At 43.5% G+C, this 25,293-nt stretch overlaps 1 protein-coding gene across 3 annotated transcripts in view; it reads right to left on the bottom strand.

The window, feature by feature from the left end:
• LOC112235448 (receptor-type tyrosine-protein phosphatase U) overlaps positions 1 to 25,293 on the bottom strand; it is a 323,340-nt gene that overhangs the window by 104,314 nt on the left and 193,733 nt on the right. For all 3 annotated transcript variants that reach the window (XM_042304415.1, XM_042304418.1, XM_042304417.1), the window contains exons 11-12: positions 24,359 to 24,461; positions 23,462 to 23,735 (exon numbers count right to left, since the gene is read on the bottom strand). In XM_042304415.1, the coding sequence (XP_042160349.1) occupies positions 23,462 to 23,735; positions 24,359 to 24,461 (377 nt within the window). The remainder of the gene's footprint in view (positions 1 to 23,461; positions 23,736 to 24,358; positions 24,462 to 25,293) is intronic.

Here is a 25,293-nt window from a genome sequence, read left to right as displayed (position 1 = left end):
TACGCGGAACATATCCCAGTCCACGTGATTGAAGCAATCTTGAAGCGTGGAATATGATTGGTCAGACCAGAGTTGGATAGACCTCAGCATGGGTGCTTCCTGTTTTAGTTTCTGCCTATAGGAAGGGAGCAACAAGATGGAATCCTGGTCAGATTTGCCAAAAGGAGGGCGGGGGAGGGCATGTTACTTGGTCATGTACTGCATTCGATATGCTGATAGAATTTAGGTAGCCTTGTTCTCAAATTATCTTTGTTATAATCTTCAGATACAATAAATGCAGCCTCAGGATATATGGTTTCCAGTTTGCATGAAGTCCAGTGAAGTTCCTTGAGGGCTATCTGATATACACGGCTGTGACAATAACCGATCGGCATTTGATTGTGAGGAATTCTAGGTCAAGTGAACAAAAGGACTTGAATTCCTGTATGTTGTTACGATTACACAATGAGTCATTCATCATGAAACATACACCCCCGCCTTTCTTCTTACCGGAGAGATGTTTATTTCTGTTGGCATGATGCACTGAAATTCCCGTTGGCTGTACAGACTCCCGACAGCATATCCCAAGCTAGCTATGTTTCCGTGAAAAAGAGTATGTTACAATGTTGGATATCTCTTTGGAAAGCAACTCTTGCCCTGATTTCATCGTCTTTGTTAAATAGGGAGTGGACATTAGAGAGTAATATACTCGGGTGGTATGCGCACCTCCAAAGCCTCACTAGAAGATCGCTCCGGCTCATTCTCCTCCGGCGTCATTGTTTTGGGTTGGCCTCTGGAATCAGTTCAAATGCACTGGGAGATGCAGACAAAGGATTCGCTTTGGTAAAGTCATATTCCTGGTCGTAGTGCTGGTTTTGCTGGTAAGTTGACTTCTCTCTGATATCCAATAGTTCTTCCCGGGCTATATGTAATACCACTTAAGGTTTTCTGGGCTAATAATATAAGAAAGAATACATTAAAAAAACAAATTACTGCAGTATCCTAAGGATTAGAAGGGAAGCTGCCATCGGCGCCATCTTGCGGAATATAAGCACAGTATACTGTATAAGAGCAGGAATACTGAGCAGGAATACTGCACTCGAAAAAGAACCAGATCATCAAAAATGCAGTGAAGTAGGGTGCTCAATGGAAGATTTAAATGCCAAAAATATACTCATGCCCAGTGAGAAACACCATCAGTAGAGAGTTTTATCATCATTCAACTGTCAAACACATTTCTAGTGGAGAACATACAAGGGGGACTTCCTGAAGGTTAGGGATTCCGAGTGGCGCAGTGATCAAAACTCTGGTGATCACTGCGCCACTCGGAAGCCCTAACCTTCAGGAAGTCCCCCTTGTATGTTCTCCACTAGAAATGTGTTTGACAGTTGAACGATGGTAAAGCTCTCTACTGATGGTGTTTCTCACTGGGCATGAGTATATTTTTTGCATCTCAGTGCTAGAGGTGTCACTACAGACCCCGGTTCAATCCCAGGCTGAATCACAATCAGCCATGATTGGGAGTCCCATAGGGCGGCACACAATTGGCCCAGTGTCATCCGGGTTTAGCCGGGGTAGGCCATCATTTTAAATAAGAATTTGTTCTTAACTGACTTACCAAGTTAAATAAAAACAGTTTTTAAAAGTTAATCACATTGTAGACCTGGGCCAAGGAATGAGGCAGGCCAAAAACCACCCAGATAATAAACGTGGCCTGACATACAAGTCCAGAACATTCTAACAGCTCTCCCTGCTAATTTGAAATCTCAGATCACCAGAGTTTTGCTGTAGTCAAGTGATAACCTTCAAATAAATGTCAACCAAATCACAATGAGGTTACTGTTCCTTTAAGAAAGACCATACATTATCAAACAAATCAGGTACATCATGACATTGCTGTTAGAATAGCAGGCTAGGGGAATCTTAATAGTCATAAAATGAACCCAGCTATCCAGCCTACAGTGTCTTCGGAAAGAATTCAGACCCCTTGACTTTTTCCACATTTGTTAGGTTACAGCCTTATTCTAAAATGTATTCAATAGTTTTTCCCTCTTCAATCTACACACAATACCCCATAATGACAATGCAAAAACAAGTTTAGACATTTTTGCTAATTTAAAAAAAATATGACATTTACAAAAGCATTCAGACCCTTTACTCAGCACTTTGTTGAAGCACCTTTGGCAGCAATTACAGCCATTGTATTTTTGGGTATGACGCAACAAGCATGGCACACCTGTATTTGGGAGTATCTCCCATTCTTTGCTGTAGATCCTCACAAGCTCTGTCAGGTTGGATGGGTTGTCTTGATGCAAGGCTATTTTCAGGTCTCTCCAGAGATGTTAGATCGGGTTCAAGTCCAGGCTCTGTCTGGGCCACTCAAGGACATTCATAGAGTTGTCCCGAAGCCACTCCTGCGTTGTGTTGGCTGTGTGCTTAGGGTCGTTGTTTTGTTGGAACCTTCACCCCAGTCTGAAGTTCTGAGTGCTCTGAGGCAGGTTTTCATCAAGGATCTCTCTGTACTTTGCTCCGTTTATCTTTGCCTCGAGATGCTATCTAGTCTCCCAGTCGCTGCTGCTGAAAAACTCCCCCACAGCATGATGCTGTCACCACTAGGATTCACCTTAGGGATGGTGCCAGGATTCCTCCAGACATGACGCTTGGCATGCAGGTCAAAGAGTTCATTCTTGGTTTCATCAGACAAAATAATATTGTTTGTCATGGTCTGAGAGTCTTTAGGTGCCTTTTGGCAAACTCCAAGCATGCTGTCATGTGCCTTTGACTGAGGAGTGGCTTCCACCTGGCCACTCTACCATAAAGGCCTGATTGGTGGAGTGCTGCAGATGGTTGTCATTCTGAAAGGTTCTCCAATCTAAACAGAGGAACTCTAGAGCTCTGTCAGAATTCCCATCGGGTTCTTGGTCACCTCCTTGACCAAGGCCCTTCTCCCCCGATTGCTCAGTTTGGCCAGGCGGCCAGCTCTAGGAAGAGTCTTGGTGGTTCCAAACTTCTTCCATTTAAGAATGATGGATGCCACTGTCTTCTTGGGAACCTTCAATGCTGATGAAATGTTTTGGCACCCTTCCCCAGATCTGTGCATTAACACAATCATGTCTCGGAGATCTACGGCAATTCCTTCAAACTCCTGTTTTTTTTGCTCTCACATCATTGTCAACTGTGGGACCTTATATAGACAGGTGTGTTCCTTTCCAAATCATGTCCAATCAACTTAATACCATAGGTGGACTCCAATCAAGTTGTAGAAACATCTCAAGGATGATAAATGGAAACAGGATTCACCTGAGCTCCATTTCGAGTCTCATTGCAAAAGGTCTGACTACTTATGTAAATAAGGTATTTCTGTTTTTTATTTTTTATTTAAGAAATTTGCAAACATTTCTAAAAACCCGTTTTCGCTTTGTCATCCATTTTAGAAGAAGGCAACGTAACAAAATGTGGAAAAAGTCAAGGGATCTGAATACTTTCCGAAGGCACTGTATATCCCGTGAGTGGCCCTGCCATAGACTTCTTCTGGCTTTACATTATACACTGTAGCGGTATTGTTAGAGAGGGGTAAAGATAAAGATTTTGTTTGGCCGCCAGGTATTAACCCTGCCGAATGGAAAAGAGTAGGATAGATAGAGTAATCATCCCAGACACACACACATCAGCAGAAGAGACTGCCTAGAGTGTAGCCTATTAGCCAGATATCCATTGGAGAGAAAAGATAAGACACACCATATAAAACACACGTCACAGCACAGGGGTAACCCAACCAATAATATATCATACAATAATAATGTCAGAGTAATTTAATGGCAACATCATAGAAACAATTGACAAGAAAGAACACAGTCATCAACAGAGGATTTGCAATAATCTGTATTACCTCCCAGTGGAGAAGTGCAGAGGGTATGAATGGGGGGGTGGTGTTCATAGATAAACAAAGGCCTTAAAATGTCCAAAATCTTCTCGGCCACCATTCAATAGTACCACAGCACATCAATATAGTTCAAATAACAATACACAATAAACCTGCAAGCAACCTCCCTTTTAACTAAAATGTCAACACAAATACGTCTGGCAGGGCAATAATAGCCCAGCGACACTGAGCGTCAAAGGGAAGTGCATTGAAAAAAAAGAAAGTCTGCTGCAGTGTTAAGCACTGGAGCGATAGAGGGAAGAGAGAGAGAGGGGGTCTTAGCTGTTGACTTCAGGCTTTCAGTTGCACTGTCTATCAGTCTGATGTTTTGTATGTCAAAGCTTTGTAAAAATGTCAAATCAAATCAAATTGTATTAGTCACATGCGCCGAATACAACAGGGTAGTAGACATGACAGTGAAATGCTTAATTACAAGCCCCTAACCAACAGTGCAGTTTAAAAAAATATGGATAAGAATAAGAGATAAAAGTAACAAGTAATTAAAGGAGCAGCAGTAAAAAATAACGATACAAATAGGCGGTTGCCGGTACAGAGTCAATGTGTAAGGGCACCGGTTAGTTGAGGTAGTATGTATGAAACGTCCTCTCACTGTCAACAGCATTATTTTCAGCAAACTGTGTGAATATTTGTATGAACATAACAAGATTCAATAACTGAGACCAAAACTGAACAAGTTCCACAGACATGTGACTAACAGAAATGGAAAAATGTGTCCCTGAACAAAGGGGGGGTCAAAATCAAAAGGAACAGTCAGTATCTGGTGTGGCCACCAGCTGCATTAAGTACGGCAGTGCCTTCTCCTCCTCGTGGACTGCGCCAGATTTGCCAGTTCTTTCTGTGAGATGTTACCCCACTCTTACCCCACCAAGCACCTGCAAGTTCCCGGACATTTCTGGGGAGAATGGCCCTAGCCCTCACCCTCCGATCCAACAAGTCCCAGACTTGCTCAAAGGGATTGAGATCTGGGCTCTTCGCTGGCCATGGCAGAACACTGACATTCCTGTCTTGCAGGAAATCACGCACGGAACGAGCAGTATGGCTGGTGGCATTGTCATGCTGAAGGGTCATATCAGGATGAGCCTGCAGGAAGGGTAACACATGAGGGAGGAGTATATTTCCTGTAACGCACAGCATTGAGATTGCCTGCAATGACAACAAGTTCAGTCCGTTGAAGCTATGACACACCGCCAGAGACCATGACGGAACCTCCACCACCAAATCGATCCCGCTCCAGAGTACAGGCCTCGGTGTAATGCTCATTCCTTCGACGATAAACGCAAATCCGACAATCACCCCTGGTGAGACAAAACCGCGAAATGTCAGTGAAGAGCACTTTTTGCCAGTCTTGTCTGGTCCAGCGACGGTGGGTTTGAGCCCATAGGCGATGTTGTTGCCGGTGATGTCCTATGAGAACCTGCCTTACAACAGGCCTACAAGCCCTCAGTCCAGCCTCTCTCAGCCTATTAAGGACAGTCTGAGTACTGATGGAGGGATTGTGTGTTCCTGGTATAACTCAGGCAGTTGTTGTTGACTAGGGTTGACTAGGGTTGACAATGACTAGGGTGGCTTGAGTCTTTGACCATTTGTAGGGCCTTCCTCTGACACCGCCTGGTATGGAGGTCCTGGATGGCAGAAAGCTTGGCCCCAGTGATGGGCCGTTCGCACTACCCTTTGTAGTGCCTTGCAGTCGGAGGCCGAGCAGTTCCAATACCAGGCAGTGATGCAACCAGCAAGGATGCTCTCGATGGTGCAGTTGTAGTACCTTTTGAGGATCTGATGACCCATGCCAAATCTTTTCAGTCTCCTGAAGGGGAAAAGGTTTTGTCGTTCCCGCTTCACGACTGTCATGGTGTGATTGGACCATGTTAGTTTGTTGGTGATGTGGACACCAAGGAACTTGAAGCTCTCAACCTGCTCCACTGCAGCCCTGTTGATGAGAATGGGGGCGTGCTCTGTCATCTTTTTCCTATAGTCCACAATCATCTCCTTTGTCTTGATCATGTTGAGGGAGAGGTTGTTGTCCTGGCAAAACACTGCCAGGTGTCTGACCTCCCTATAGTCTGTCTCGTTGTTGCCGGTGATCAGGCCTACCACTGTTGTGTCATCGGCAAACTCAATGATGGTGTTTGAGTCGTGCCTGGCCTGGGGCTGAGCATGCACCCCTGAGGGGCCCCTGTGTTGAGGGTCAGCGTACAGGATGAGCTGTTACCTACCCTTGCCACCTGGGGGTGGCCTTTCAGGAAGTCCAGGATTCAGTTGCAGACGGAGGTGTTTTATCCCAGGGTCCTTAGCTTATTGATGAGCTTTGAGGGCACTATAGTGTTGAACGCTGAGCTGTAGTCAATGAATAGCATTCTCACATAGGTGTTCCTTTTGTCCAGGTGGGAAAGGGTAGTGTGGAGTGCAATAAAGACTGAATCATATGTGGATATGTTGGGGCGGTATGCAAATTGGAGTTTCTGGGATGATGTGAGCCATGACCAGCCTTTCAAAGCACTTCATGGCTACAGAAGTGAGTGCTACGGGTCAGTAGTCATTTAGGCAGGTTACCTTAGTGTTCTTGGGCACAGGCACTATGGTGTTCTGCTTAAAACATGTTGGTAGGGGCCTCCCGGGTGGCGCAGTGGTTAAGGGCGCTGTACTGGTTGGATGCGCGCTGTGTTAAGAAGCAGTGCGGCTTGGTTGGGTTGTGTATCGGAAGACGCATGACTTTCAACCTTCGTCTCTCATGCATTTTTCAGTGGTATTTGCCTCGAAGTGAGAATAGTAGTAGTTCAGCTCGTCCGGTAGACTCGTGTCAATGGGTAGCTCTTGGTTGTGCTTCCCTTTGCAGTCTGTAATGGAATGCAGGCCCTGCCACATCCGCTGAGCTTCAGAGCTGAGTTTCTTAGCCCTGTATTGAAGCTTTCCCTGTTTGATGGTTCGTCTGAGGGCATAGTGGGATTTCTTAAAAGCTTCCAGGTTGGAGTCCTGCGCCTTTAAAGCGGCAGCTCTAGCCTTTAGCTCAGTGCAGATGCTGCCATGGCTTCTGCTTGGGGTATGTACATACGGTCACTTTTGATGAAGCCAATGACAGATGTGGTGTACTCCTCAATGCTCCTTAACTCCTCAATGCCATTGAAGGAATCCTGGAACATATTCCAGTCTGTGGAGCAAAACAGTCTTGTAGCTTAGCATCTGCTTTATCTGACCACTTTTTTATTGATCTAGTCACTGGTGCTTCCTGCTTTAATTTTTGCTTGTCAGCAAGAATCAGGAGGATAGAATTATGGTCAGATTTGCCAAATGTAGGGCAAGGGAGAGCTTTGTATGCATCTCTGTGTGTGGAGTGTATCTGGTCCAGAGTTATTTTCCCTCTGGTTTCACATTTAACATGCTGATAGAAATTTGGTAAAACTGATTTAAGTTTCCCTGCATTAAAGTCCCCGGCTACTAGGAGTGCCACTTCTGGGTGAGCGTTCTTGTTTGCTTATGGAGGAATACAGCTCATCAATGCTATCTTAGTGCCAGCCTCTGACTGTGGTGGTATGTAAACGGCTACAACGAATACAGATGAAATATCCCTTTGTAGCTAGTGTGGTCAACAGCTTATCATGAGAAACTCTACCTCAGGCGAGCAGTAGCTGGAGACTTCCTTAGATATCGTGCACCAGCTGTTCTTTACAAAAATACATAGACCGCCGCCTTTGTTTACCAGACACCACTGTTCCATCCTGCCGGTAAATCTTATAACCAGCCAGCTGTATGTTGATATTGTCGTCGTTCAGCCATGACTCTGTGAAGCATAAGATGTTACAGTTTTTAATGTCCCGTTGGTAGTTTAATCTTCCCAATAACTCGTCCGTTTTATTGTCCAAAGATTGCATGTTTGCTAGCAAAATTGAGGGAAGTGGAGGTTTATTCCATTGCCAACGTTGCTACTTATCCATGCGATCAATAACCGGTGCAGTCCCAAAAGATGTTAACATAGATGTTCGAGTTAAACACTTTACAAACTTAGCACGCTGAAAATAAAAAGTATTCTGCAGCATTGCACACACTATCAAACTGCCGCGCCAACCGAGAGCTTCCCACAGAGAGCCGGAAGAGCTATCTTTATTTCCTCCTTTCTGACAGCTGATGCGCTCTTAAAGTAGCAGCGCACGGTGAAGGCTCCGTGCAGGATTTCGCCACAACAGTGTGTCACAAGCTTTGTTTCCATTAGCCTTTTGAGCCGAGATGGATTCAAGCCGAAACTGGCTGGGGTTGGAGGGTGCAGCTCAATTTGCATTACCATGCTGGCAAGATGGAGCCGACAAACATGGGTAGCCTCACCACGAACTCCTACAAAACTGCAGGTTTCTACTTGTTCTAAGTGTTTTTCTCAAATTGTCTTAGTACTCACTGTCCACGCGACCTTACCAAATTCGCCAAAGACTGAGGAACATAGGTCCAGCCTCTTCAGTGAGGTGCCGGGTAGCCTGGGGGTCCTACTGGAGAGAAGGAAATGAAGACACGGACGTAGAGGCAGACGTGGAACGGTCTTAGTGAGATTGAGAAGCCGGGCAACCCGTCCTCCAACAGCATACTACTCGCCAATGTTCAATCACTAGTGAATAAACATCTCATTCCAGAGGGACATCAGATTTTGCAACATAATCTGTTTTTCAGAGACCTGGCTTTCCTCCAACATCCAAACCCACAGTTCATAGAGCAGATAGAACAAAGGTGGTAGCATTTGCTTTATGACCAATAACAAGTGGTGTGATGGGGGAAATGTACACAAACTTGCGAGCTTCTGCGCTCCCGACTTGGAATACTTGGTCATCAAACATTGCCCTTTTTACCTTCCGAGAGAGTTTTCAGGAATTATCGCTACACCTGTATACATTCCGCCCCAAGCCAAGACAAAAAATGCTCTCAAATATCTTCATTTGACCTTGAAAAAACTGGAGACCGCGTACCCGGAATTTATTTAAGTCCATGCTGCCCAATTACCATCAACACATTGGCTGTCCAACTCGCCAAAATTTTACCCTCGACCACTGCTACACACTTATTCAACAAGTGTATACGTTTCTCTCCTGTCCTCATTTCAGCAAATCTGACCATGACTCCATTTTGCTCCTCCCCACCTACAAACAAAGACTCAAGAGGGAAGTTCCAGTGCTTAAAAACACGGCAAGGAGACCGGGGTAAATTGTAGGGTTAAAAAGTACAAATACGTGGTGGTGTCTGCTTGAGGACAACGAGGGCTACATGCTTAATGTCTCCACAGAGGATGTATGTCAGTCATTCAAGCATCTTAACCCTCACAAGGCTGCTGGCCCAGACGGTATCCCTAGCCGTGCCCTCAGAGCATGTGCAGAACAGCTGGGTGTTGTGTTTTCTGACATTTTCAATCTCTCTCTAGCTTAGAGAGACCTAGCTTAGTTATCGCTAGCTTAGTTACCCCCCACCTGCTTCAATATGTCCACTATCATCCCCATTCCCAAGAAAGGGAAAGTAGTTGAACTGAATGACTACCAACCTGTAGCACTCACTTCGGTCACCATGAAGTGCTAGTCATGAAGGCTAGTTAAAGTCCACATCACCTCCTCCCTCCCCGACACACTGAAACCTCTCCAATTCACCTACAACCCTAACAGATCCACGGAAGATGCAATCACCATTGCACTGCACAATACCCTCACCTACCTGGACAAGGAATGCATATGTAAGGATGGTGTTCATCAACTACAGCTCGGCCTTCAAATACCATAGTGCCCTTTAAATTCATCACAAAGCTCATGAGCCTGGGAATGAACTCCACCCTATGCATCTGGGTCCTGGTCATCCTTACGGACTGCTCCGCAGAGGGGGGAAAGTGGCCAACATTACCTCTACACTGAACCTCAACACGGGAGTCGCACAGGGGTGTGTCTTCAATTTCTTCCTGTCCTCCCTGAATACCCACAACTGTTTGGCCTCACACAGTTCCAACTCCATCAACAAGTTCACTGACTACACAACAGTAGTAGGCCTGATTACCAACAAAGACGAGACGGCCTACAGAGAGGAGGTAGGCACTCTGACGGTGTCGTGCCAGGTAAACAACCTCTCCCTCAACTTCAGCAAAACAAAGGAGCGGATTGTAGACTTCAGGAGGAATCAAGTTGGACACACCCCCATCCTCATCAACGGGGCCGCCTTGGAGACGGTCAATAACTTCAAGTTCCTCGGCATACACATCTCCGATGAGCTGAAATGGTCAGGAGGCTGAAGAATTTCGGTGTTATCCCAGTGTTCTACAGGAGCACCATTGAGAGCATATTGTCGGGCATACTGTCCGTGATGCATACTGTCAGGCTGCACCACAGAACTCCACCGCTGCTGACCGCAAGGCTCTACAGAGGGTGGTACGCTCAGCTGAATGCACCATTGGGTGCTCACTGATTGTCCTCCAGGAAACCTACAACAACAGGTGTCACAGGAAGACCAAGGAGAAAGATGATCAAGGACCTCAGAAATCCAAGCCACGGAGTATCCATCACCGCCTTGCTGCTCCCCCTATGGGTATTATATCCTTCATCCCAATGAACATTTACCCCCCTGCTCCCCCATGGGTATTTATCATTGTTACAGATTTAAATATGTATATATAGTATTTGCCTTCTTTATTATTGTCACCCCTCGCTGTTTTTGTACCATTGGTTAGTTGAGAGCTTCTTGGATGAACCTTTAATGATTCAATGTAGCAAAGGTTCCTGGTGCGTGCAGAGTACTCGTGATGAAATGGACCAGAAGCTTTCCCACCCGGACCCGATATGCATAAATACATTAAAAAAATATAGACCAGTTCCGAACGGACCCGCGGACAACGAGACCCGTTCCGTACAGACCAGGCCAGTTCCTGACCCGGTCCAATCCGAGTAAGGAAAGAAGCAGAAAAGTCATTTTATAAGCTACGTTATTAACCAGAGGTGATAACCTGTGAGTGAGTGACATGGGGAGCGGGAGGCAGGGAGGAAAGAGGGAGAGACAAGAACCAGCAACCAACCAAACAGACTCGTGCTATAGTAGACTAATAGCTGCCATTGCTAGGTTATTTATCATCAAATATGATTATGTAGTACCTGTTGTCATGACATTGCCCTCTTTGGGTATAGTGAGCACCATCCTCCTCTCTCTGTCTCCTACACTCAGGCTGCTGCGACCTCAGGTCATAAATTCCTGGAGGAGATTATCTCCTCATGGCCACATTATAGAGAGAGAGGGAGTTTTCATAGAGAGAACAAAGGAATTTCTTCCACCTCACAGAACTTGAGGTCCGAACAACATTTATGTTCTAGAGAAGGTATAAAATATCGGTGAAGAATCCAGCTATGAACTGGTTCGTTTGGTACAATTTTGTGAAACTCATGAGAGACAATGCGGCCACATTACCATAACGCTGTTTATACAATATCCTCAGATATGAGGCTTACATCTAATTGTTGTATAAGATGAATGAGTGTGGATGATACTGCTTGTGAAATTGTGTAATGTGATTTTGGACTGTTTATAATGAAGAACACTCCAATTCCCTTTGGAGTTTAACTAAATCAGAGGACCGCCCATGAGCATAGTTATGGTCGGTCATCCTGGGACAGGCCCTTCTCTGCTCTTCCGAATAAAACCTGCACCTGGGTTTTCTATCACCAGACCGAGCTTCCCTCAATTACAAGATGGCTAAAAGTTGCAGACCAGCTTACCTCGATAACGAGAGGGCCAAGGTTTGAGAGGAGACCATAAACCTAAGGTTTGTGTAGATGGCTGAATCTTTTAACCACACCACGTGGTTAAACTCTTAGACTCTCGATACCGACAGAATAAGAACAAGTCTTTGATATTAATTGCTAGTCTGCAGCTAGGAATTCGGTATCATTGAACGCGAAGACCGAAAACCCCCGAAAGGTACCAATCGAATTGACATTTGCATTTGGATTTCATGACAAGGTAAAACATTAAGCCAGTTAAGGTTGCTTTTTCACTTCTGTGAAGTTGCTATAGCTAGCTAATGAGTTCACAATTTAGACAGTAGCACCTATATTAGCTAGCTAGTTGTTATGACAGTTGAAGCTAGTTTTTTGGTGGTTACACCTTGCATTAACATTGGGTTGTGATCATCCGATAAAGATGACCATATCACTATCTGATTGAGATTTGTTACATCTACACATTGTAATAAAATGTGTCTCTCATCTGCCCACAGTGATTCCATGATCCCTCCCTGTATGCAAATTAATCCAACCTGCCTTGGACCTCCTGTTATGACACAACCTGTATAAATTGACAGAAAACATCACACTTTTATAGTCAATAGTTTTATACTCTCATCATTACTCTCATCAATGCTAATGCAGAACATGTCCTGTGGCGTTCTGCATTAGCATCGAATAGCCCCCGCGATATGCAACTTTTTAGGGAAGTTAGGATCCAATATACACAGGCAGTTAGGAAAGCTAAGGCTAGCTTTTTCAAGCAGAAATTTGCATCCTGTAGAACAAACTCAAAAAAGTTCTGTGACACTGTAAAGTCCATGGAGAATAAGAGCACCTCCTCCCAGCTGCCCACTGCACTGAAGCTAGAAAACACTGTCACCACCGATAAATCCACGATAATTGAGATTTTCAATTAGCATTTTTCTACGGCTGGCCATGCTTTCCACCTGGCTACCCCTGCCCCGGTCAACAGCAATGGACAAGGCATATTGACATTAGGGAGAGGCATGCGTAGCCGAGTGATCATAGAGGTCCAGTGAGTAGCTAGGCAGGCTGGAGACATGGCGATTCAGATGGAGGGTGGCCCGGGGCTAGAAGAAGGGCCTTAGAGGGATGTTGTGACAGAAGAAGTCTGTTGTAGCCCCCTCGTGCGGTTACGTTGGCAGACCAGTCGTGATGGATCAGCAGGGCTCCGTGTAGTAAAAGGGTCCAGGCCAATTGGCAAAATAGTTATAGTAGCCCAAGAAATTGGCTGATGGACCTCTTCAGGAAACAGTCCGATATGCTCTAGACAGCTAGCAGGCTGCGGCTAGCAGGCTAGCAGATGCAAATTCAGGGGAAGTCGCAATGGAGGAGCCTGTTGAAAAAACCCCTCGGGCGGATTACGGCGGTAGTTCAGTCATGATGAATCGGCGGGGCTCGGTATCGGCAGTAAAAGGGGTCCAGGCCAACTGGCAAAATAGGTATTTTAGCCCAAGGAGTGGCTGATGGACCTCTTCAGCTAGCCGGGAGATGGGCCTAGCATAGGCTAGCTCCAGGCTAATTGGTGCATGCGTCGGGACAGAGACTTTAGACAGGAGTAGCCACTCGGATAGCAGCAAGCTAGCTGCGATGATCCAGGTGAAAAGGTTCTGAGCTTGCGGTAGGAATCCGGAGATATGGAGAAGAATAACCCGGAGACATGCTCTGGGATGAATTGCGCTGTGCGGACGGGCAGGAGTTGTCTGGGCTAAATGTTAGCTGACGACCGCCAGCAGTGGCTAGCTGACTACTAGCTTGTAGCTAGTTAGCTGGCTAGCTTAAGTTGGGGGTTCCAGTTCTAAAGTAAAGAAAATCCATACCACCAGTAGATCCATACCACATTGGGTGAACCAGGTTGCAGGAGAGTGTGTTGAAGTTCATTCATTCATCCCCCTCCTCTTCACTGTAACTATTCCCCAGGTCATTGCTATAAATGAGAATGTGTTCTCAGTCAACTTACCTGGTAAAATAACAGTAAAATAAAATAAATAAATAAAAAACTCTTACTAATTTACTGGAGAACCAGTTCGGAATTAAGTATAACTTGTGTATGACTGACGCCTTTAGTGAGAGGTCTAATGCTTTCATATTCATTATATAAATAGGCCCCTTTAATTTTGTCTGGCTTGCCATTCCCCAAAAAAATTTAATATTTTTGCTCATATAATTTAAACAAGTTTGTAAAACCATAAGCCCATAAACTGTGATATGACTAAAGAGTTAAATCAGGGTGATTTTTTCACAAATAGACAGGTATTTTCCTTTCCATGGTAGCAAGATCTTAACAATTTCTGTTAACTTTCTATAAAAATGTATTGGAGTGAGGTCATTTCTTTCTCTCAGGATACGTTGTCTGATTATGTCCACATCCCCATCAGTCCATTTTGTTGGTAAACTACATGTTAATGTAAAAGTACAAAACAATTTGTGATCCAATACATAATATAGTAAGTAAAACTAAATAATGGGCCCTAGACTAGAAAACACCCATTCATCAGACCTCCACCTAAAAGACTCTACAATAACAACGGGAACCTACCATACCAAGCTAACCAGAGGTATCAAAAAGAGCAATGATGCAAAGTCCCGTAGGAATCCATTGCCTTACTGATGATCCACAAAAGGCTGCTCCGAATGCTGGCCCAGATTTAGATTTGCAAAGAAAAGCCTTGTCGCGCTCTCTGAATATTAAAACAGAACATTTCTATCTCTGATAATCTGCACCTGTGTCCAATTATCCCTAAGTAATTGTCTCTACCAGGTAGCGGGGTGATCCTATAATGGCAGTTTGGACTGATAATGGGGCTTCCTAGGTGTATGATTGGGACTGCTGCAGCTTTATTTGGGCAGGAGAGGAGCAGTGGAGTGGGAGAACAGGAACAGAGGACGTGGTCTGGAATAAAGCCCTGCTGGATCAGGATCCAGATCTTCCTCTACTGAGGATCCTATAAGTCACAGGGTTTAATGAGTCTCCAATGATTTGGAATAACAGAGAAGAAAAAGGAGTAGACAGAGGAGAAGAATGGAGGGATGAGGAGAGAGGGAATGGAGGATAAGGCTAGGGATGAGGAGGCTAAGTCCAGTAGCAGAGGGATGAAAAGAGAAAGGAGGGAGAGGGAAAGGACAGAGAATGGAGGGAGGGATAATGTTGGAGGGAGAAGAGAAGGAGAGCCCACTTGTCTCTGTTGTCTATCTGAGTAATACCAGCTAATCACAGATTTACTAGCTGGAAGTAATGCGCACAAGTAATTCCCTGTCCCTGACACCTTTTGTATGCTGTGCATCGAATCAAAGCGCTCGACACGTTCAGTTACATGGATTCCAGCTAGGGACCATGCCAATCCAGGCATTCTCTTCCAACAAGCACATTTCACACCACAAATATTTTCACATGGGGTACAAGCCTAAAGGAGGTAATTTCCCCTGCTCTTTCAAACCTGGCATACATTATTGGAAATATACAGTGCCTTCGGAAAGTATTCAGTCCACTTGACTTGTTCTACGTTATTATGTTACAGCCTTGTTCTAAAATTGTTTACATCGTTTTTTCTCTCATCAATCTACACAATGTCCCATAATGACAAAGCAAAAACAGGTTTATACATTTTTGCAAATTTATAAAACAAAAAAATATTATTTACATAAGTATTTAGACCCTTTACTCAGTACTTTGTTAAAGGACCTTTGGCAGCGATTACAGCCTTGAGACTTCTTGGGTATGATGCTACAAGCTTAAGATTTGATTTGACACCTGCATTTGGGGAGTTTCTCCCACTCCTCTCTGCAGATCCTGTCAAGCACTGTCAGGTTGGATGGCGAGCGTTGCTGCACAGCTATTTTCAGGTCTCTGAAGAGATTTTAGATCAGGTTCAACTCCTGAAGCCACTCCTGCATTGTCTTGGCTGTGTGCTTAGGGTCGTTGTCCTGTTGGAAGGTGAACCTTCACCACAGTATGAGGTCCTGAGCGCTCTGGAGCAGGTTTTCATCAAGGATCTCTCTGTACTTTTCTCCGTTCATCTTTTCCTCGATCCTGACTAGTCTCCCAGCCCCTGCTTCTGAAAAACATCCCCACAGCATGATGCTGCAACCACCATGCTTCACCATAGGGATTGTGCCAGGTTTCCTCCAGACGTGACGCTTGGCCTACAAGCAAAATAGTTAAATCATGGTTTCATCAGACCAGAGAATGTTGTTTCTCATGGTCAGAGTCTTTAGGTGACTTTTGGCAAACTCCAAATGGGCTGTCATGTGCCTTTTACTGAGGAGTGGCTTCAGTCTGGCCACTCTACCATAAAGGCCTAATTGGTGGAGTGCTGCAGAGATGGTTATCTTTTCAGAGGAACTCTGGAGCTCTGTCAGAGTGACCATTGGCTCAGTTTGGCTGGGTGTGGCCAGCTCTAGGATTAGTGTTGGGGGTTCCAAACTTTTTCCATTTAAGAATGATGGAGGCCATTCTTGGGGACCTTCAATGCTGCAGAAATGTTTTGGTACCCTTCTAGAGATGTGTGCCTCGACACAATCCTGTCTCGGAGCTCTAGGACAATTCCTTTGACCTCATAGCTTGGTTTTTGTTCTGACATGCACTGTCAACTCTGGGACCTTATATAGACAGGTGTGTGCCTTTTCAAATCATGTCCAATCAATTGAATTTATCAAAGGTGGACTCCAATAAAGTTGTAGAAACATCTCAAGGATGTTCAATGGAAACAGGATGCACCTGAGCTCAATTTCGAGTCTCATAGCAAATGATCTGATTACTTATAAGGTATTTCTGTTTTTAATACATTTTCAAACATTCTAAGAACCTGTTTACACTTTGTCATCATGGGGTATTGTGTGTAGATTGTTGAGTATTTTGTTTTATTTAATCAATTTTAGAATAAGGCTGTAACGTCACAAAATGTAGAAAAAGTAAAGTCGTCTGAATACTTTCTGAAGGCATTGTTTTCAGCCAGTCTTGTGGAGGACAATGGAAGTTAGAAAAATTCAACATTTTCATAAACTAACACGTATTTGGTGTTACATATTGAATTCCAAATTGCCCACTACTCTCTGGGCACTGCTGTGGATTGGAAAGGATTGGTAAGTAATTGGGCAAAATGTTTACCCAGCCAATTAGCAACTGAAGCAATTATCATATAGGTCGTTATCAATAAAACGTCTCAATAAGGTGCAAAGCATTCGATTTGCCTGCTGGGGGGCAAGGAGACCCCCACCTCCTTTTAAACTGTTGACAACTGCATGCCATTTTCAATTTATTTGTAAATAAATGTTAACTATTTAGTTGTAACATCATCTAATTTCCCATCCTTTGTGGGCTCTGCCTGTCAAGCAGCAGAAGGGTGCATTTTCCGATGTACTGTTAGCTGATATTATAATGTTTAGTTTGCAAACTACCGGTAGAAACTTTACACAGTTGGCTAAACATAGTGGTAAGCAGACCTAGTGTACTTTTTCTCCAACCAACATAGGCCTACCTAGTGAAGTTAGCAAACATTATACCCTTTTCAACATTGTTTTTAAGAGTGTTTAATCACGATTGCTGCAGACAGCCATGATAGGCTAAAGTTGAAGTCGGAAGTTTGTTTACATACATACATACATACATACATACATACATACATACATACATACATACATACATACATACATACATACATACATACATACATACATACATACATACATACATACATACATACATACATACATACATACATACATACATGCATACATGCATACATGCATACATACATACAATACATACCATACATACAATACATACAATACATACAATACATACATACATACAGTGCCTTGCGAAAGTATTCGGCCCCCTTGAACTTTGCGACCTTTTGCCACATTTCAGGCTTCAAACATAAAGATATAAAACTGTATTTTTTTGTGAAGAATCAACAACAAGTGGGACATAGTCATGAAGTGGAACGACATTTATTGGATATTTCAAACTTTTTTAACAAATCAAAAACTGAAAAATTGGGCGTGCAAAATTATTCAGCCCCCTTAAGTTAATACTTTGTAGCGCCACCTTTTGCTGTGATTACAGCTGTAAGTCGCTTGGGGTATGTCTCTATCAGTTTTGCACATCGAGAGACTGAATTTTTTCCCATTCCTCCTTGCAAAACAGCTCGAGCTCAGTGAGGTTGGATGGAGAGCATTTGTGAACAGCAGTTTTCAGTTCTTTTCACAGATTCTCGATTGGATTCAGGTCTGGACTTTGACTTGGCCATTCTAACACTGGGATATGTTTATTTTTGAACCATTCCATTGTAGATTTTGCTTTATGTTTTGGATCATTGTCTTGTTGGAAGACAAATCTCCGTCCCAGTCTCAGGTCTTTTGCAGACTCCATCAGGTTTTCTTCCAGAATGGTCCTGTATTTGGCTCCATCCATCTTCCCATCAATTTTAACCATCTTCCCTGTCCCTGCTGAAGAAAAGCAGGCCCAAACCATGATGCTGCCACCACCATGTTTGACAGTGGGGATCGTGTGTTCAGGGTGATGAGCTGTGTTGCTTTTACACCAAACCTAACGTTTTGCATTGTTGCCAAAAAGTTCAATTTTGGTTTCATCTGACCAGAGCACCTTCTTCCACATGTTTGGTGTGTCTCCCAGGTGGCTTGTGGCAAACTTTAAACAACACTTTTTATGGATATCTTTAAGAAATGGCTTTCTTCTTGCCACTCTTCCATAAAGGCCAGATTTGTGCAATACACGACTGATTGTTGTCCAATGGACAGAGTCTCCCACCTCAGCTGTAGATCTCTGCAGTTCATCCAGAGTGATCATGGGCCTCTTGGCTGCATCTCTGATCAGTCTTCTCCTTGTATGAGCTGAAAGTTTAGAGGGACGGCCAGGTCTTGGTAGATTTGCAGTGGTCTGATACTCCTTCCATTTAATATTATCGCTTGCACAGTGCTCCTTGGGATGTTTAAAGCTTGGGAAATCTTTTTGTATCCAAATCCGGCTTTAAACTTCTTCACAACAGTATCTCGGACCTGCCTGGTGTGTTCCTTGTTCTTCATGCTGCTGAGACTATCACAGTGCAGGTGCATTTATACGGAGACTTGATTACATACAGGTGGATTGTATTTATCATCATTAGTCATTTAGGTCAACATTGGATCCTCACTGAGGATCAAACATGACATCCTCACTGAACTTCTGGAGAGAGTTTGCTGCACTGAAAGTAAAGGGGCTGAATAATTTTGCACGCCCAATTTTTCAGTTTTTGATTTGTTAAAAAAGTTTGAAATATCCAATAAATGTCGTTCCACTTCATGATTGTGTCCCACTTGTTGTTGATTCTTCACAAAAAAATACAGTTTTATATCTTTATGTTTGAAGCCTGAAATGTGGCAAAAGGTCGTAAAGTTCAAGGGGGCCGAATACTTTCGCAAGGCACTGTACATACAGTGGGGAGAACAAGTATTTGATACACTGCCGATTTTGCAGGTTTTCCTACTTACAAAGCATGTAGAGGTCTGTCATTTTTATCATAGGTACACTTCAACTGTGAGAGACGGAATCTAAAACAAAAATCCAGAAAATCACATTGTATGATTTTTAAGTAATTAAATTGCATTTTATTGCATGACATAAGTATTTGATCACCTACCAACCAGTAAGAATTCCAGCTCTCACAGATCTGTTAGTTTTTCTTTAAGAAGCCCTCCTGTTCTCCACTCATTACCTGTATTAACTGCACCTGTTTGAACTCGTTACCTGTATAAAAGACACCTGTCCACACACTCAATCAAACAGACTCCAACCTCTCCACAATGGCCAAGACCAGAGAGCTGTGTAAGGACATCAGGGATAAAATTGTAGACCTGCACAAGGCTGGGATGGGCTACAGGACAATAGGCAAGCAGCTTGGTGAGAAGGCAACAACTGTTGGTGCAATTATTAGAAAATGGAAGAAGTTCAAGATGACGGTCAATCACCCTCGGTCTGAGTCAATGACCTGGTCAATGACCTGAATAGAGCTGGGACCACAGTCTCGAAGAAAACCATTAGTAACACACTACGGCGTCATGGATTAAAATCCTGCAGCGCACCAAGGTCCCCCTGCTCAAACCAGCGCATGTCCAGGCCCGTCTGAAGTTTGCCAATGACCATCAGGATGATCCAGAGGAGGAATGGGAGAAGGTCATGTGGTCTGATGAGACAAAAATAGAGCTTTTTGGTCTAAACTCCACTCGCTGTGTTTGGAGGAAGAAGAATGATGAGTACAACCCCAAGAACACCATCCCGACCGTGAAGCACGGAGGTGGAAACATCATTCTTTGGAGATGCTTTTATGCAAAGGGGACAGGACGACTGCACCGTATTGAGGGGAGGATGGATGGGGGCCATGTATCGCGAGATCTTGGCCAACAACCTCCTTCCCTCAGTAAGAGCATTGAAGATGGGTCGTGGCTGGGTCTTCCAGCATGACCACGACCCAAAACACACAGCCAGGGCAACTAAGGAGTGGCTCCGTAAGAATCATCTCAAGGTCCTGGAGTGGCCTAGCCAGTCTCCAGACCTGAACCCAATAGAAAATCTTTGGAGGGAGCTGAAAGTCCATATTGCCCAGCGACAGCCCCGAAACCTGAATGATCTGGAGAAGGTCTGTATGGAGGAGTGGGCCAAAATCCCTGCTGCAGTGTGTGCAAACCTGGTCAAGAACTACAGGAAACGTATGATCTCTGTAATTGCAAACAAAGGTTTCTGTCCCAAATGTTAAGTTCTGCTTTTCTGATGTATCAATTACTTATGTCATGCAATAAAATGCAAATGAATTACTTAAAAATCATGTGATTTTCTGGATTTTTGTTTTAGATTCCGTCTCTTATAGTTGAAGTGTACCTATGATAAAAATGACAGACCTCTACATGCTTTGTAAGTAGGAAAACCTGCAAAATCGGCAGTGTATCAAATACTTGTTCTCCCCACTGTACATACATACATACATACATTACATACATACTGTACGTCGGCCCTCTGGTGAGTAAGACATTTAAAAGTATTAAACCTCGAAAGGCTGCCGGCCCAGAGGGCAACCCTAGCCGCGTCCTCAGAGCATTCGCAGACCAGCTGGCTGGAGTGTTTACGGATAAATTCAATCTCTCCCTATCCAAATCTACTGTCCCCACATGCTTCAAGATGTACACCTTTGTTCCTGTACCCAAGAAAGCAAAGGTAATTGAATTAAATTACTATCGCCCCGTAGCACTCACCTCTGTCATCATGAAGTGCTTTAAGAGACTAGTCAAGGATAAAATCACCTCTACCTTACCTGACACACTAAACCCACTTCAATTTGCTTACTGCCCCAATAGACCAACAGACGATGCAATCGCCATCATCTTATCCCATCTAGACTAGAGGAATACCTATAGTTGAAGTCAGAGGTTTACATACACTTAGGTTGGAACCATTAAAACTAGTTTTTCAACCACTTAACAAATATCTTGTAAACAAACTATCATTTTGGCAAGTCGGTTAGGACATGTACTTTGTGCATGACACAAGTAATCTTTCCAACAATTGTTTACAGACAGATTATTTAATTTATAATTCACTGTATCATAATTCCAGTGGGTCAGAAGTTTACATACACTAAGTTGACTGTGTCTTTAAACAGCTTGGGAAATTCCAGAAAATTGCATCATGGCTTTAGAAGTTTCTGATAGGCTAATTGACACCATTTGAGTAAATTGTATATCCACAGTAAAACGAGTCCTATATCTACATAACCTGAAAGGCCGCTCAACAAGGAAGAATCCACTGCTCCAAAACAGCCATAAAAAAGCCAGACTACGGTTTGCAACTGTACATGGGGACAAAGATCATACTTTTTGGAGATATGTCTTCTGGTCTGATGAAACAAAAATAGAACTGTTTGGCCATAATGACCATCATTATGTTTGGAGGAAAAAGGGGGATGCTTGCAAGCCGAAGAACACCATCCCAACCGTGAAGCATGGGGGTGGCAGTATCATGTTGTGGGGGTGCTTTGCTGCAGGAGGGACTAGTGGACTTCGCAAAATAGATGGCCTCATGAGGGAGGAAAATTGTGTGCATATATTGAAGTAACATCTCAAGACATCAGTCAGGAAGTTAAAGCTTGGTCGCAAATTGGTCTTCCAAATGGACAATGACCCCAAGCATACTTCCAAAGTTGTGGCAAAATAGTTAAGGACCACAAAGTCTAGGTATTGGAGTGGCCATTACTAAGCCCTGACCTCAATACTATAGAACATTTGTGGGCAGAACTGAAAAAGTGTGAGCGAGCAAGGAGGCCTACAAACCTGACTCAGTTACACCAGCTCTGTCAGGAGGAATGGGCCAAAATTCACCCAATTTATTGTGGGCAACTTGTGGAAGGCTACCCAAAACATTTGACCCAAGTTAACCAATGCTACCAAATACTAATTGAGTGTATGTAAACTTCTGATCCACTGGGAATGTGATGAAAGAAATAAAAGCTGAAATAAATCATTCTCAATACTATTATTCTGACATTTCACATTCTTAAAATAAATTGGTGATCCTAACTGACCAAAGACAGGGAATTTTTACTAGGATTAAATGTCAGGAATTGTGAAAAACTTTGTTTAAATGTATTTGGCTAAAGGTGTATGTAAAACTTCCGACTTCAACTGTATATTTATTGTCAAATTGGTTCGCTAGCTCAGAACAGATCACTTCAATATGGCTAGTTATTAACAAACTAACTTTCAGGGGATAAACTAGATGGCTATATCCAAATATTGTTTGATTTGCTTGCCATCTGTAGTGGTGATGACAGCAGACCGACAGAAAACCATACATTTTTCAAACAACATCAGCTGTTAAACCATATTTCTCTGCTTCTTTTCTCTTTCATGACTTACGAGCAGTTGTTTGCATCATTTCTTGTTTTGTTCCTTTTTTTGTGCTTTTAAATGATATTATTAGGCTTTAATATTATTATTAAACTGGATTATTAGCATACATTATAAATTACATCACATTTACATTATATATACTGTATGTATATATATATATATATATATTTATATATATATAAAATAAAAAGTAAATAACTTCCCATTGTTCTCAGTATGGCTGACTGAATTGAATAGTGTCTCCAATATCTTGCATTTGTTCCCAGATTTGCTTTGTTCTGCTACATTCTAATAATACGTGTTGAAGTGTCTCTTAATCAGTGCATGATGGCATTGGGCATTTTTTTGTTTTAACATAACATCTCCATTGGACTACTGCTCTCACCGGGAGCCGTCGCACTGAGATTAGCCACGCTGTATCTTTTACATTTTCTGACAAGTGATTTGCCCATGCCAAGCTCTTTCCAAAATCCTAATCTCTGATGAAGCAAGCTAAATGACAAGGCTAGCTATATGGATAGGACACCCTCACATATCTGAAAACAGTACATAATCAATTGATGTTATCTGATCATCAAAAGCACGAGTTACTTGTCGTATAACTCCGATCATGGAGCTAAATGTGGAATAATCGGAAATGTATAGTTCTGACTATGGTCTTCAAGAAGTGATGATATTAAAACCAAATAGTTATAACATTTACTTAAAAATGCCTTGAAACCCGCAGGTAGTTGTCAATGGTTTTAAACGAGCTGGGGGTCTCCCAGCAGCCAAATCAAATGCTCTAAACCGTATTGTGATAATGACCTATTGCTTACCTACCCATACTCTCAGATCACCTAGGGACTAGGGGTTGATCTATAAATCAGCCACAGCCTTCTTCAAGTCCTGTACTCACCCCTCTGAAGTTGCTCATGGCCTGGAAGTAGACGAGGTAGCTCTTGCGGGGGTCCAGCGGGGTGTTCCAGTAGCCATTGTAGGTGTGGTTGTCCCCCACGGTGAAGGGGCTGGCTTCAGGCAAGCTGCTGGGAAGCAGCTCGGCCGTGTAGTAGTTGGAGGTCCCTCTGGCCTGGGCCTCCCCATGGGACATGGGCAGAGGGTAACAGTCCTGAACCCCCAGCTCCCTCTTCACCTTCCTGCCACTCTCCTCCTCTACCACAACCTGGTACGTACTGGTGGAGAGAGAGATGTAAGATGTTTCTCATTAAGTTTGGTCATATAGGGGCATTGGCAAATAATATGTATGTGCTGTAAATGTGACATCAAAATGTCTATAAATCGTATATCAAATCAAAGTTTATTTGTCAAGTGCGCCGAATACAACAGTGAAATGCTTACTTACAGGCTCTAACCAATAGTGCAAAAAAGGTATTATGTGAACAATAGGTAAGTAAATAAATAACAGTAAAAAGACAGGCTATATACAGTAGCGAGGCTATAAAAGTAGCGAGGCTACATACCGGCTAGTCAGGCTGATTGAGGTAGTATGTACATGTAGATATGGTTAAAGTGACTAAGCATATATGATGAGAGAGTAGCAGTAGCGTAAAAAGAGGGATTGGCGGGTGGTGGGTGGCAGGACACAATGCAGATAGCCCGGTTAGCCAATGTGCAGGAGCACTGGTTGGTCGGACCAATTGAGGTAGTATGTACATGAATGTATAGTTAAAGTGACTATGCATATATGATAAACAGAGAGTAGCAGCAGCATAAAAAGAGGGGTTGGGGGGCACACAATGCAAATGCATATATTTATGTACATGTCTGTGTGTGTCTGTTGCTGTTGTGTTCTCACCTGACGGGTGCTCCCCTGCCCAGGGCGGGGCGAAGCAACACAGTGATCGTGCTCTCTGTTTCACTCAGAGGGGACAGCATGTCTCCATAGTCAAACATTGGAGCTGAGGAGGCAGAGCACAGGAGTACAGACAAAGTTATATTATATAGCAATTAGACTGACCTTGTAATAAACAAGATGATATACATACGCAAACACAAACGCACTTATTCACATGCTCGCACACACACACATACATACTCTCACGCCACACACTCATACACACACGCAGACATACACACATGCACACAGACACATCCTTCATCAGTCCCCTTTAAAACCAGCTGTACTGTGTCTATCCACACATCCTATCTAATAAACGTACAGGCTCTTTCCCTATTCTCTCATAAAAGGTCTGCAGCCCCATCGAATCTTGTGAGTCACTGTTCCCACAGAAATGTCCCTCCAGAATTTCCATCCGTTCTGGTTGTCTTGGATACCGAGTGCAATTAAAAGTCCTGGAAGTGGAGGACAAATAGTAGGAGCTTCTCATTTAAAGGGATTTGGCCAAAGCTGCGTTTCTCCCAGGAGATGCCTCCTGCACAGCGTGTCTTTAATATCCCTAGTCAATTAGGGAAGGGGAGGAAAGGTAAACTATTACGGAGAAATGAATGATTATGGTATAAAGAAATAGGATTTGGAAAATCGTTGAGAGAACTGACAAGGTTCCTGAATGAGACTAAGGGGAAAAAAGTTAATCTTGAGGCTTTTTTTCCTGATCCTAGTAAGTTTGTAAGATCAGTACAACATGCTATGAGAAATGAGGGGCATGGTGTCCTCTCACCCAGGAAACGGTTTAGGTTGAGGAAGTGGGTCACAACAGTGCGTAAAGGTTTACCTTCAGACACTGTTTAAATGTTTAATTTCTTACTGACACTGGGGCTTTTTGAGCTTTG

The sequence above is a fragment of the Oncorhynchus tshawytscha genome, linkage group LG23 (genome assembly GCF_018296145.1).
Source record: "Oncorhynchus tshawytscha isolate Ot180627B linkage group LG23, Otsh_v2.0, whole genome shotgun sequence".
In the NCBI taxonomy this organism is placed as follows: domain Eukaryota; kingdom Metazoa; phylum Chordata; class Actinopteri; order Salmoniformes; family Salmonidae; genus Oncorhynchus; species Oncorhynchus tshawytscha.
The sequence above is the reverse complement of the archived record's forward strand: the minus strand, read 5'-3'. Positions and strand labels throughout refer to the sequence as shown.